We start from the raw sequence: 14,594 nt of genomic DNA, 5'->3' as shown, positions 1-14,594 counted from the left end.
AAGAAGAATTACATGATCTACTGAATGGAACGATTCTTGAACAGAATGTTGAGTGAAAGTAAACCGTACAAAGAGAAAAGTAATGAGAGGTAGCAGAAATGAGAACAGCGAGAAATATTAGGATTGATGTCCGCGAAGTAGATGAGGTTAAGGAATTCTGCTACTTAGGCAGCAAAACAACTCATGATGGACGGAGTACGGAGGACATCAAAAGGAGACATGCACTGGCAAAAAGGGCATTCCTGGCCAAGAGAAGTCTACTAGTATCAAACACAGGCCTTAATTTGAGGAATAAATTTCTGAGAATATACGTTTGGAACACAGCATTGTATGGTAGTGAAAGATGGACTGTGAGAAAATCGGAGCAGAGGAGAATCGAAGCATTTGAGATGCGGTGCTAAAGACTAATTTTCAAAATTAGGTGTTCTGGTAAGGCAAGGAACGAGGAGATTCTGTGCAGAATCGGGGAGGAAAGTAATATGTGGAAAACACTGACAGGAGAAGGAACTGGAGGGTAGGACACGTGTTAAGACCTCGGGGCCATGAACCAGAGGGAGCTTAAGAGGAAGACAGAGATTGGAATACATCCAGCAGATAATTGAGGACGTATGTTGCAAGTGCTACCCTGAGATGATGAGGCTGGCACAGGACAGTAACTCGTGGCGGGCTGCAAGACTAATGACTCAAAAACAAAGTTGTATAGCTGCACGGTTTCTTAAGACTGAAGTAGGGAGGAGTCTCACGAGTCATTGCTACTAGCAGGATGTCGAATCTTATATACATTTCACATGTATAGCACATCGCAGAGAATTAATCTGGGTCCTGCAATAAGCGTTTCCAATTAAAGCTGTGGAGCCGTACGTCGCGTAATTTGTCTCACGCCCCGAAATCGCCAAGAGTGTGTGGATTTCGGCAGCGATAGTTACTGTAATTTCAAGCGACTCTCCGGAAGCTGCGCCGCACGACCGAAAGAAACGTTTCGCATTTATTTTTGTTCTCTTCGTTATCGAAATATAGGAAGTCTTATCTGGTGATACTCTTTTTCTCTCATATTTTCAAATGAACAAGAATCGTGATTTACCAGAAGGATGAACATGGGATTGAAGTAATGCACTAGTAAGATTCTTGACACAGTATTACCCTGTCCTAAGCCCGTGGTGCTCTTCCTAAATTCAGTAAGGTAAATACCAAGAAGGCACCTTTGAAAAGGTTCTTGCACTGCACTGTCCTTGGCTCTAATGATGTCATAGTCGACGGGGAAAAGCTTAATTGTCCTTCCGTTTTATTATAACTAAAGTACAGCTACTCTCACATGTCTACATGCACATCTACATTCATACTCCGCAAGCTACCCAACGGTGTGTGGCGGAGGGCAGTTTACGTGCCACTGTCATTACCTCCCTTTTCTGTTCCAGTCGCGTATGGTTCGCGGGAAGAACGACTGTCTGAAAGCCTCCGTGCGCACTCTAATCTGTCTAATTTTCATTCGTGATCTCCACGGGAGGTATAAGTAGGGAGAAGCAGTATATTCGATACCTCATCCAGAATCGCACCCTCTCGAAACGGCGAGCAAGCTACACCGCAATGCAGAGCGCCTTTCTTGCAGAGTCTGCCACTTGAGTTTTCTAAAGATCTCCGTAACGCTATCACGCTTACCAAATAACCCTGTGACGAAACGCACCGCTCTTCTTTGGATCTTCTCTATCTCCTCCGTCAACCGGATCTGGTACGGATCCCACACTGATGAGCAATACTGAAATATAGGTCGAAGGAGTGTTTTGTAAGCCACCTCCTTTATTGACGGTCTACATTTTCTAAGGACTCTCCCAATGAAGCTCAACGTGGGACCCGCGTTACCAACAATTAATTTTATATGATCATTCCACTTCAAATCGTTCCGCACGCATACTCCCAGATATTTTACAGAAGTAACTGCTACCAGTGTTTGTTCCGCTATCATATACCCGAACAATAAAGGGTCCTTCTTTCTATGTATTCGCATTAAATTACATTGGTCTATGTTAAGGGTCAGTTGCCACTCCCTACACCAAGTGCCTATCCGCTGCAGATCTTCCTGCACTTCGCTACAATTTTCTAATGCTGCAACTTCTCTGTATACTACAGTATCATCCGCGAAAAGCCGCATGGAACTTCCGACACTATCTACGAGGTCATTTATATATATTGTGAAAAGCAATCGTCCCATAACACTCCCCTGTGGCACGCCAGAGGTTACTTTAACGTCTGTAGACGTCTCTCCATTGATAACATGCTGTGTTCTGTTTGCTAAAATCTCTTCAATCCAACCACACAGCTGGTCTGATATTCCATAGGCTCTTACTTAGTTTATCAGGCGATAGTGCGGAGCTGTATCTAACGACTTCCGGAAGTCTAGGAAAATAGCATCTACCTGGGAGCCTGTATCTAATAATTTCTAGCGAGTTGGGTCTCACACGATCGCTGTTTCCGGAATCCATGTTGATTCCTACAGAGTAGATTCTGGGTTTCCAAAAACGACATGATACTCGAGCAAAAAACATGTTCTAAAATTCTACAACAGATCGACGTCAGAGATATAGGTCAAGTGCTGTCCAGTGTGGACTGTAATTATCTTACAGCAGTGAAACGTGGCAGATATTTTAAAGCTTTACTGTGGATTCGATTTACGCTGGAAAAAATGTGCTCCAGTTTTGTCCACCACGTGCAAATGTGGCGCTGTGAATGCAAGAAAGACGCAAATAAATGTTTCCATGTGTAATGTATTAGAAACAGGACGCAAGCAGAAAAGGTCTAACAAGTGAGAAAGGCATAATTTTGATTCTATTATTAACCACCGCTAACAAAGTTCGTCCAGTGTGAGCACCGGAGACGGCGACGAGATTCTGTATCCGTAAAACGATGTGACCATCAGTTGCTTGCAGCAGTTCAGGTGAAATCTGAGCAACGTCTTCCTCTAGTCTGGTCTTCGGATCGGTTACAGACCGAACGTCTCCCTGACAAACACTTTCTTTTAGATATTGCCAGAGTCAAAAGTCACATGGTTTCAGATCTCTCAGGCAATACATCGGGAAAAGCTCTGGAGAGAACACGTTCGTAGAAGGTTTCGTTAATCTTATATTTCAATGGGCGAGCGACGTGTTTTGTTGCCCCACCTTGTATGAAGACAGTGCTTTCCACACGCTTGAACTCTTCCAAAGCAGAAATCACATGCTAACGTCACGGTACACGTCGCAGGTCCTCTGGGTAAACGGATCGAGAAAGAAGGTGCTTGTTAAACCACAACACAGTCACATACGGAGAGTGCATTGATTCTTCGGTCACTACACGCAGTTTAACGGTACTCCATATTCGGCAGTTCAGTATATTTACTGCACCCTATAGCGTAAAGTGTGCCTCGTCACTCCACAGAATATTGCCCGGTCACATATCGACAACTTTGATCCGTGCCAGAAACCGAAGAGCAAATTCAGAATGTTGTTGCGGATCGTTAAGTTTCAGCTGCTCCATTGTCTGGACCTTGTCCGGGTACCAGTGTGAAATAGACTACAAAACTTGCCGTTCTGTTGACCGTGGGTTGGACAGTTCTCCTGACACTACATTAGCACTAGCATTACCAGCGGTAAGTGCTGCATGGTCAGTTACAGCAACTGCAAACTCGTCAGTAACTTCCACCAGTATAGGATGCTATCCTCTCCTAGGTGCTACGCCAAGCTCACCTGTGATTTCTAATTTCATTATTATCTTCTTGCAACCATTGAATGACGTCGAGCCTCTCCTCAGACATTTCAGTCGGCGATACTCTCTCAATTTAACACTATAATTGCTGCGATTCACGTAAAACAGCTCCACTAACAGTGCACGGTCTCTCTTCCCGATAGCCATACTGGCCACTTACGATATGGCTTGTCAGATGACAGCATGGATGTCATACCCTCAAGCAAACACCTGTACTGCGCCAGATTTGCCCCTGGTGGCCTCAGTTCGAACTACGTTTTTCCGTCGTAAATCAGCTCCTCATTAACTTATGCCGAGTTTCACTGCCATACTATAACTGCAGCCCGCTCTGGACATTCGTCAATAGGTCCACTTTAATTATAACACAAGGTACTTCCATTTCCGATCACAGCAACTTTCGGTGGAATTTTTTTAAATTTTTTTACCGTTCTTTCTGTTTCTGGTTTGAGCATCGCTTTGTACTCAGATTCATAGAATGCGTGGGCCTTCTAATTACGACATGAGCTTTTATATCATGTACATAAAATCGAAATCCTGTTTGCCCACCTCCTCGATATTTAGCCGCTGAAAACTTTCCTGCTCAGTCTCATAGAAGTACGCACATTATTTTCCAGTTCGCTTATCTGAGAAATAGACCTAATAAGATTGATCTGTTTGTAACAGGGAAACTTTTCCGTTTTGCAATAACAAGTAATCAAAAGAGCTGCAGTGTAGGAAGACAACATCATGAAAATAAGCCCTTGCTTCTTTCTTTCCAAACGTAATTGCTTGGGTGTCGAATGGTCCGCAAGAAGTTAGCGATAGCTTATATCGACATCAACTGCTAGACCGGATTTTCTACTTTCTCTGAGTAACTTAAATTACTTCTCAGAAGTTGCCAATAACATCAGCTTCAATCCCATCTCCTGAAGGACTCAATCTGTTACACTGTTGCAACGAGGGAAACGGCTATCAGTTGTCGTCGGCTTGTTGCAGAATCTAATTTCCCAGAAGTCACAGATGATATATTTGCACTGCAGCTACAGAATTAACCAACCGACAGCGAACAGTTGTTTTTCTCTGTTTAGCTTACGTCTCAGTAAGGTGTGTCTGATCGGAAAGGACCCTGTAATACGAGATACTGTCGCGTGGTGTTGAGTAAAACATTTTGTATTCATAATCCTTTCTTTTTGTTTCGGCTTAACAGAATGACAATATCTTGAAAAAAATCTTTAACTTAACCACGCAACAGTTACATACACACTACTCCGCCAGCTCAAATACTCTGAAAGAATCATCTGTAAACCATATTCTACTTATTAAGATCTCAGTTTTCACCAGCGGAAAGAAAGTATTGAAACGTCCCCTTAGAACAATTTATACACGACTGTGCTTAAGCTGACACACAATATTTTTAGCGCAACGCAATCTGACTTCCAAAAATCCCTACGAAAGAATGGCCCTGACTAACATTAACCTATACGTTTCACAAATCACTTATCTCACAAAAATCTTCGTTACTCAAGCTACTGCAATACAGCGAGCGCCACTGCTGCCAACTAAATAAAAGATTCAAACTACTGAAGGCGCTAACTACTGATAAGCAGTCAGCAAATGAAAGATTTTAATAGAGAACAAACAATGTATTTACCTTAATAGTCATAATATATATATCAGTTCATGACACCAATTCTTACAAATTTCAAAACTCCGCCATCTCTCTCCCCACGTCTACCACTGCTGGCGGCTCACCTCCAACTGCACAACGCTACGCGCTGTTAGCATCCAGCTGCCGCTGCTCAACACTACAATGGCAGACAACAATGCAAACTAAACACAGACTGCGCACAGCACAGCCAGTGATTTTTCATACAGAGCGCTACGTGGCGGCGGTGTTACCAACAAAAAAACCTAAACAGCCTACTTACAGTATTACTTAATGACGGTATACGCTAAGGTGACAAAAGTCACGCTATAACGATATATACACACACATGTGGCGGTAGTATCATGTAGACAAGGTATAACTGGGCAGTGCATTGCTGAACTGTCGTTTCTACTCAGGTGATTACTGTGAAAAGATATCTGACGTTGCTATGACCGCACGACGGGAATTAACATACTTTCAACATGGAATTGTAGTTGAGGCTAGACGCATGAGACATTCCATTTCGTTACAGAATGCAATGTTCCGAGGCCCACAGTGTCAAGAGTGTGCCGAGAATAACAAATTTGAACAATTTGAGCTAATAACAAATTTCAAGCATTATCTCTCAACATGGGCAAGCCCTTGGCCGACAGCTGTCACTTAACCACCAAGAGCAGCGGCATTGGCTCTGAGCACTACGGGACTTAACATCTGAGGTCATCAGTCCCCTAGAACTTAGAAATACTTTAACCTAACTAACCTAAGGACACCACACACATCCATGCCCGAGGCAGGATTCAAACCAGCGACCGTAGCGGTCACGCGGTTCCAGATTGAAGCGCCTAGAACAGCTCGGCCACAACGGCAGCGGCATTGGCATAAAGTTGTCAGCGCTAACAGACAAGCAACACTGCGTGAAATAGCCGGAGAAATCAATGTGAAGCGTGCGACTAACATATCTGTTAGGACGGTGCGGGGACATTTGGAGTTAATGGGCTGTGGCAGTAGACGACGGACGCGAGTGCCTTAGCTAACAGCACGATATCGCATGCAGCGCCTGTTCTGGGCTCGTCACCGTTCCGATTGGACCCTGGAAGACTGGAAAAGAGCTGATGGTAGGGTTCGAGTGTAGTGCAGACACCACGAAGCCATGGATCCAAGTTTTCAACAAGGCAGTGTACAACCTGTGGTGGGTCCACAATGGTGTGGATTGTGTTTACATGGAATGATATTGGCCTAATGGTACTAACTGAACCGATCTTTGACTGCAAATGGTTATGTTCAGCTACTTGGAGACCATTTGCAGCCAATCATGGGCTTCATGTTCCCAAACGAGGATTGAAACAATGGATGACAATGCGCCATGTCAGAATATTCTCGACAATTAGACGAATGATTTATCGACCCGACAAGAATCCCATCGAACACCTGCGTGACACAATCAAGAGGTCAGTTAGTGCACAAAATTCTGCAATGGCAACACTTACGTAATTATAGACAGCTATACATTCAGCATGGCTCAGTATTTCGGCAGAGAACTTCCAACTATTTGTTGAGTCCATGCCACGATGTGTTACTGTACTAAACCAGGCAAAAGGTGGTCCGGCACGGTCCTTTGACTCATTCATTTCGACAAAGGATTTGTTCAGATGAGCTATGTAACATTTAGCTTCTAACTAACTGAGTATGACCGGCTGTGTCCACTGCCTGTAAGGATGCTGCTTACGTCACTCGGTACTGGCGCAATTGAAACACCCGACTTTTCATCGTTAGTGCCTCCAACTGCTTGTTCAGTAATAACACCTGAGAGACAAGAAATCGCAGATGCCCTTCCCAATTGGAATTATCTTTTAATATGATTTTTGTTTCTATTACAGAGCACAGTCTCGATAACACGCTAAAAAAATTACACTTATTATCTTGAAAATCTGTACAGCTTCCTGTATCTGTCACTGGAACGTGGTGCTGAAATTTCTAATGGGCAGCTTATCCCTAAATAGTAGATAACGTACTTTTATGATAAATCTGTAACAAATTTTAAAGAAAAATGTCGTAAAAGATGATGGTTTAATCATAATATACATGTTCTGTGAAAATTTCATGTTTGTAACTTCATATCTCGCTTTACTCAGAATTATTTACGTAAACTGAGAAAGGAATCATAGCTGAACACAGGATCCAATTGTTGTTTACATACAGGGCCAATATATTTTATAACTTACAGAATTTTAAGTGGTCTGAGGTTTCAGATGCGTTATTGCACAATCATTAACTGCACACACGTCAAGTTGGATCTCGCGCTTGGTGCACGATAGGAAAACAGGGTAGGGAATCGCATTATTCGCTACTGCTTAGAGCTTTCTTGCACACGTAGTAAGCGAGCATTATTACTTGCTTTGCCACAGTACGCAGCAGAATGGCCTAACTCCCGAAGGACGATTCAGAAAGAATTTCAAAAAGGAAAATTAGGGTTTAACGTCATGTCCATGACGATATCATTGTTGATAGAACTCAAGTTATGATAGGAGAAAAGCCAGGAATGCTGTCCGCCGCGAGCGTTTCATAGGAACCGTCCCAGTTTTCTCCTTGATCATCTTTAGGGAAACTAAATCTAAATATTCTGAGTGTGGTGTGAATCCAGCTTAAATACTACGTCGCCTCACTCAGTAAACGTAACATTGCAGACAAAAATATTTTAGATTACTTTTGTTGGCTAATAGCTCGGCAGCCACACGTCCCTTTTCGTTCCCATATTTTGCTGCTGTGTCTTATTGCAACGCATTTAGGAGCTACAAGTCCCTTTTCAAGGATCACACTGAATTCTTCTGTGCGTTACGTCTACTTCAATTAGCTAACAGTTTTCCCGTCAGATATGGTTTTCGCTTAGAACTAACAATTATGTTATTTATTTACGGCTAGGTGATGAACTGAATCAAATGTAACACCAAAAAAATGTACATGTTGTCATTTAAGATGAAGTTGTGTCTCCGACGAGCGTGCAAGTATGACAAGTGGCGTACGGCTATGCTAACGTGTACGTTACAGTCATGGCAAGCCACTGACGAAGTATCTGTTACTAATTAATAAACATTTTGATTGAAACATTTTCAGTTGTGTTTTATAGTCTTCACTTTAATGTTGAACTGATATTCACATTATTTACAATTTGAGTGCTTCATAAAATTTCGCAGTTACTAATCTCAATTCTGTCGTATATAATGAATATATTATCAATGTAAATAACATTGTACTAAAATTTTATTTTAAAAAAATGAGTGGTTAAGAATCAGCGACAAGAAGTGATGAGTAGTGCAGCTAACTCCTACAGTCAGAAGTTCCCATACTTTGTAAACAACTGAGGCGATATAGTTGCTTAACGTTTACATAACTTCTGTTATTTCATAAGTCACTCACAGAATTAATGGTGCCACAAACTTCACTCGGCTATATCCCATCTGTCTATGCCGTATAAAACAATGTCCTGACTGACTGATACATTACCTTCCAGTCCAAACTGTTGAGAATATAAATTTTAAATTTGGAGAGGGCGTTCGTCTTATACTGTAGGCATCGTTTAACAAGGAACTGTTCGAAATTCCAGTCCTAAGGGAGTGAAATAGGGGATGAAAGGGTTTTTTTTTGAAAATGTGCCCCTATTAAGGCAGATTTAAAGCTAGGCCTACGGAAACTGGTATTTGGTTTCTCAGTCAGAAATAGAAAAAGAACACCTGTTTCAGCACTTTTGGAAATTCAACCCCTAAGGGGATGAGATAGTGGAAGGAAGTTTTTTTTTTTAAAGTCAATCGTTATTAAAGAAGTACTAAAGTATTTTTAAAACTGTGTCTATGAAAATTGGTCTTTGGCTTCTCCGTCAGAAAGAGAAAAATACCCGTTCCACTGTTTTTGAAAATTCAACTCCTAAGGAAGTGAAATGGGGGATGATATTTTTAAGGAAATATTTCGTTACTTTTAAAAAAAATTAAGTTAAATCTATGAAAATTGGTATTTCGCTTCTCAGTTAGATATAAAGAAATTTGTGTTAGATGAAAGTTTCTATGAAAATATCACCAAAAGAATGCAAAAGTCATGGTAAACCGCAACCTTGTACTCCATCTACCAGAATCGCTATTTGATGAGAAGTACATCAGGGAAGATCATGTTTCCATGCTCTCAGTTAAAGTGAAAAGTTTAGAAGGTATTGCAATTTTTCAACAACTTAAAAAAATCAGTTAAAGACAAATGTAAAAAATAAAAAGCTATGCTGACCATACGCTCCACGTGAGCGAATCAGCGGGCACTAAGCTATGTATTATATATTTCATCGTGACACACTACACTGAATACACCACCCAGTCGGACACTAGCACGAGTCGGGTTTTTGTGGTCTTTGGTTGTAATGACTGCCTGCCAATTTACACAATCAAAGGCCTTTGAGAGATAACAAAAAATACTAATGGGTGATGTCCGGTAATTCAGAGCATTTAGTATTTGATCAGTGAAAGCGTATATAGCATTTTCTGTTGAAAAGCCTTTCTGAAAACCAAACTGACATTTTGTTAGTACTTTATTTTTACAAATATGGGAGGCTACTCTTGAATACATTACTTTCTCAAAAATTTTTGATAGAGCTGTCAGAAGAGAGATTGGGCGATAGTTGTTGACATCCGAAGTATCCCCCTTTTTATGCAATGGTTTTACAATGGCATATTTCAGTCTATCGGGGAAAACACCCTGCTCCAAAGAGCTATTACATACGTGGCTGAGAACCCTACTTATCTGTGGGGAAAAAGCCACAACCACCAGCAGTTCTCTCGTATCACAGAAGTTCTGCTGCCAACTTGTGAAATTAGCACTCCTGTAACACAGGGTACTGCGGGGAAAGAGCTTAGCCACAGTTTAGAGGCTGTTTTAAAAATATTTCATTCTGGAAAGTAAACTGTCGAATCTCAACAGGATTCTTATCTACTCCTCAAGACATCGCCTTCCGGTACGTGGCGGAGGTTACTTCTGTGACTCCCCTTTCTTATATGAATTGCGAATAGTTCGTGTGTCTGCTCATGATGGCTAATTTCTTTCAGTTTTCCCATCATGGTCATTTCGCGAGTAATGTGACTGAGTGATATGTTGCTTCGCTCACGTCTCTTTTTTAACTACTGTCACTGGATTTTGATGAGCATATGCATAATAGTATCGAGATAAGTACTTGAACACAAAGTACTCAAACTGATTTCTCTCATCTCTTCTTTTAATCCTAACCGGCGCCTTGCCCAGAATGACAAGCTGTACTCAAGAAGCTGTCGCAGAAGGGTTTGTTATGAGATACCACCTTTGTCAGAGAACTGTCTTACTTTGAATTCTTTTTGTTATTTACCTATTCTACAGGGTTATTCGTACGTACCTCCGGTGTTTCCGAAGATCGCTGCTCGAAACCTACAAGGTAAGTGAAAATACACACATATCAGTGGAGAGAGAGCAGCTCTACAAGTTGTGAACTCTCATTACAGGTGTTCAATTTGTTCAGCGTTTGTGATACAGCAAACGTCAATACGTGAGGGACAGTCACTGAACCCGCTGTTACCAGCCCGGGAAGGCTCAACGAGATCAGGTGCTTTAGAGATCTGTTCATCTGCAGGCGCGAAGTGATTCGATCCGACAAGTAGGAGCGGATGATTTCCCTACGTGTTCTCACACACCTGCGTCCTAGAGCTGTGCTTTTTGTGACTACGCCATGCCGCGTATTGCGTTTCGAAGCTCGCATTCCCTGATGTGTGTCATTTTTCTGCATACCTTGTAATTTTCGAGCAGTCGCGTTCTGAAGCTCCGTAAGTACTTACGAATAACGTCCTACAATCAGTTTTTTGTAGTCGTTCCATTTTAGGTTACTTCGGACATCAATCAGTGATATTGTACGGCTGAGTGTGTTGGTGGCAAGCCATTTAACGGAATAATAATAGTGGGTCTTCCCGTTAATTTATACGTAACACATTATACTTACTTACACTGTCAGCACACATGGCTGTATACCTCTATTGTTTTTCTGTTGATCCGAGTTTCTTACACGTAACAGCGTCAGCCATGCAAACTATCACGGAACTTCCGGCGCTGTCGACTCTTTACGATTTTTCCATTCTTGTCCGCAGCCTGTAAGTGTTCTTTAAGGACGTCATTATTCCGCTTACGGCCGTAGGTTTTCTTATGTTCTTCAATAAAAAATGTCCTAATGGGATTTAAGGTAAAACGACGTCTTTCAAAAACTATTCATATTCCTCGCTATCAGTAAAGTCCTTACGACACTACGTTGGGATACTTCTATAATAGTTCTACATCTGTCGATTTTGCACCGCTAATAACATGTTCAATACTATTCGTGAGGATGCCGTCAGTCAGATCACAGAGCTGGTCTGATGTCTCGTAAGAGTAAGATCATCTTTTTTTCACAAGGCAACAGTGAGGAACCGTAGCGAACGCCCTCCCGAAGTTAAGGAACAAGCCTTCGACCTGAGTGTGGATATTTTCTGTTTTATGGATCTCATGCTTATGTCAGTGTTAAAATCAGTTTCAGTCGAAACATTTCCCGTATTACTGTAACATGGAACTTATTCATCATATTTAACATAATTATGTGTAAGTAAAGGATAATAACGACAATAACTGTACAATGAATGATCGGAATTGGTAATTTTTTTAGGTCACCGTTCCACCAGTGTTGTGACTGACCTGATGCGCCTAGACTTCCACCTGAGCTTACCTTTTCATCCAAGAGTAACACTGATACCCGATGTCCTTAATTATTTTTCGGGTATCTTCCGATCTATGAGTAAGCTATGGATTTTAAATCCTATTGTTCCTTCTAGCACCGTGCAAGCTATTTCTCAACGCATGTCGCTACTCCTAACTATATTTCAAGGTAACTTTTCGACGTATTGCTTTCAGCATGGATTCTGAGAGGAATCACTCATAATGTCCAGCTTGTTCCTGTAACAAGACATCTGAAACGCTTCCAGTTTCTTGAATTATACTTTGCCACAATCTAAATTAACAACACATATATTTTCGAAAAAACTTCTTTATCAAGTCAAGGCCAGTGTGTGATACATACATACTTCTTTGGGCGAGAAACGCATTCTTTGTTTGTGCCTGCGTCCTATCTCCTTTTTTCGTGCATCTTGCGTTGTTTTGATTCCAGGGTAACAGGATTTCCTTACTATGGGCACCACATCGACTCCAGTTTCGATATTGAAATTGTTAATTTTAGTTATAAAGTTTCTTAATACGTTTGTCTTTATTTGGTCCGCTCTCAATCCGAAGTCTGTGCTTAACAAATCAGTCACTAATAATGTGTAGCTATTAATCTGGCGTCCATGTTCCATAAAATCAACCCAGTATGTCGAGTGCAGTGCGCGATTTCGTGTCTTTTGACTGCTTCTTTACAGCGCATCGTCCATAGAGTTCTGAACTGTATAAGACATTTAGCTCGCAGCTGGCGACTGGGGAATGATTATATTGGCATCATGTTATTGCTATCAGTTACTTTCTAAACGAGATACCGCTAGCTGTTTGGCCTAAGGCAACTGTTTGAAGTCGTACCAAAAGCAGATGGCGTATACAACTTTCAGCACGGGACAAACTTGGGGAATCCAGCCAAGCCACAAAAATGAGGTTATCGACCGGCGCGCTCTTAAGTTTGCAGGTATATATGGTTTCGTTACTCTGGGTATCGTATTTTTCATTTGTTTTCGCGATGCGGTATAAGTGTCGACCCGTTGCTTTCAGTTTGTTCATTTATATTTTCTAGAAGCCTCTTTTATTGGAATTACAGATGTTTCGACTGGAACTACAGATGTTTCGTTCTCTCTTATCCAAGTCTATTTTAGGGTTCCGTGCTTCATTGGGTCAAAACAGAACCCAAGAAATCATTTTGTTCCCCGTCTGTCTGTCCGTCACTTTCGACACTTTTTTTTTTTTCAGGAACGGGTGGACGTATCAAGATGAAATCTATATCGCATACTAAGGTCTATGGTCCCTTGCTGGTGTAAAAATGTTAACCTCCTAAATCAATGCAATCAAATTGTAGACTATTTATGTCACGTATTTTGTTACTCGCAAAATCACTCATTAAAACGTAGAACCTAGAATCATAAAATTTGGAGGAAGGAAGGTTTCATAGTGCACGTAAGGGGAAAAAATTGGAAATATGTTAACCTGTAGTTGTACCACACGAAAAAAAATTTCTAGTGTCGTTTGTTACGAGCCTTCAGATTTAAAATTAAAACATTCTCGGAAGATTTGGAATTATTGGGGCCAATATCTTGCAAGTATCAAAGTCGATAATAGGGAAAAACGGTCGAGATACTCGATTCCTGAGAAGGATGAACTGTCTACGTACATAATTAAGTTTGTACGTAACCCTCAGAGGACATCTATTCACACTTGGGCAATGCTTTTTTTTTGTTTTATGCCTTTATTTTTGTCGAAGTGTAAACTTTATGCAACAGAACTAATTATTTTAACCTTGAATCACAAAATATCTGTGGCTCTTGCTGAGTTAGAGTAGAATAGTACATTGGGCAGAAGCCGGTTGGATGATGAAGTTGTCACTGGAAGTAACTTATTGTGAAGAACAGAAATTAATGTGTGTGTTGAAAACGTAATTACACACTGTGTTTACTATCTGAATATGTAATATTTACTCAGCATGACGTATATGAATTCAGAAAATAGCTCGAGTTACCTGAGTGTGGAGTTCAACAACTGACTCCAATGAAGTATCATGAGCAGAAAGATAAACCACGTAATTGAGAATTGCGTGGCACTTCCCGATCGCAATTAGTACTTAGAACGTGCCTAATATTCGTCAGATTCGAATCAAGTGCACAAGAAATAGAGAAATTATACATGATTAGGTGAGAAAGAGTATGTTTACAACTCCCACGCAGTGAGCGTTTTCTGTGAATGGTGCAGTCAGCAGAGAGGACCGACTGACTCACTTAGTCTCCCAGTCAGCGTCCGTGGCGATGACGGACCAGTTGCCGGTGTAGGGGTCTTTCTTCTCCACAGCCAGGTACGAGCCCCCATGCTGCAAGTTGTTGCGCGGGTTCCCCGCCACCTGTGGAATGAAAACGAACTGTCGTCACAAGAAGAAAACCAGCAAGCGGCGCAAAATATTTATAAACGTAACTTACTTTCTGAGCTGTGACGCTCAAGTTCGTTACAATCCAGACAGTTGTATTTG

The 14,594-nt window shown here is 41.4% G+C and overlaps 1 protein-coding gene across 8 annotated transcripts in view; it reads right to left on the bottom strand.

Annotated features, from left to right (window-relative positions):
- LOC126336504 (neutral ceramidase-like) overlaps positions 1–14,594 on the bottom strand; it is a 489,135-nt gene that overhangs the window by 11,962 nt on the left and 462,579 nt on the right. For all 8 annotated transcript variants that reach the window (XM_050000278.1, XM_050000277.1, XM_050000275.1 and 5 more), the window contains one exon: positions 14,350–14,468. In XM_050000278.1, coding sequence (XP_049856235.1) covers positions 14,350–14,468 — 119 coding nt within the window. The remainder of the gene's footprint in view (positions 1–14,349; positions 14,469–14,594) is intronic.

Source organism: Schistocerca gregaria, chromosome 2, assembly GCF_023897955.1.
Source record: "Schistocerca gregaria isolate iqSchGreg1 chromosome 2, iqSchGreg1.2, whole genome shotgun sequence".
Taxonomy (NCBI): domain Eukaryota; kingdom Metazoa; phylum Arthropoda; class Insecta; order Orthoptera; family Acrididae; genus Schistocerca; species Schistocerca gregaria.
Note: the sequence above shows the minus strand (reverse complement) of the source record. Positions and strands in the feature narration are given on the sequence as shown.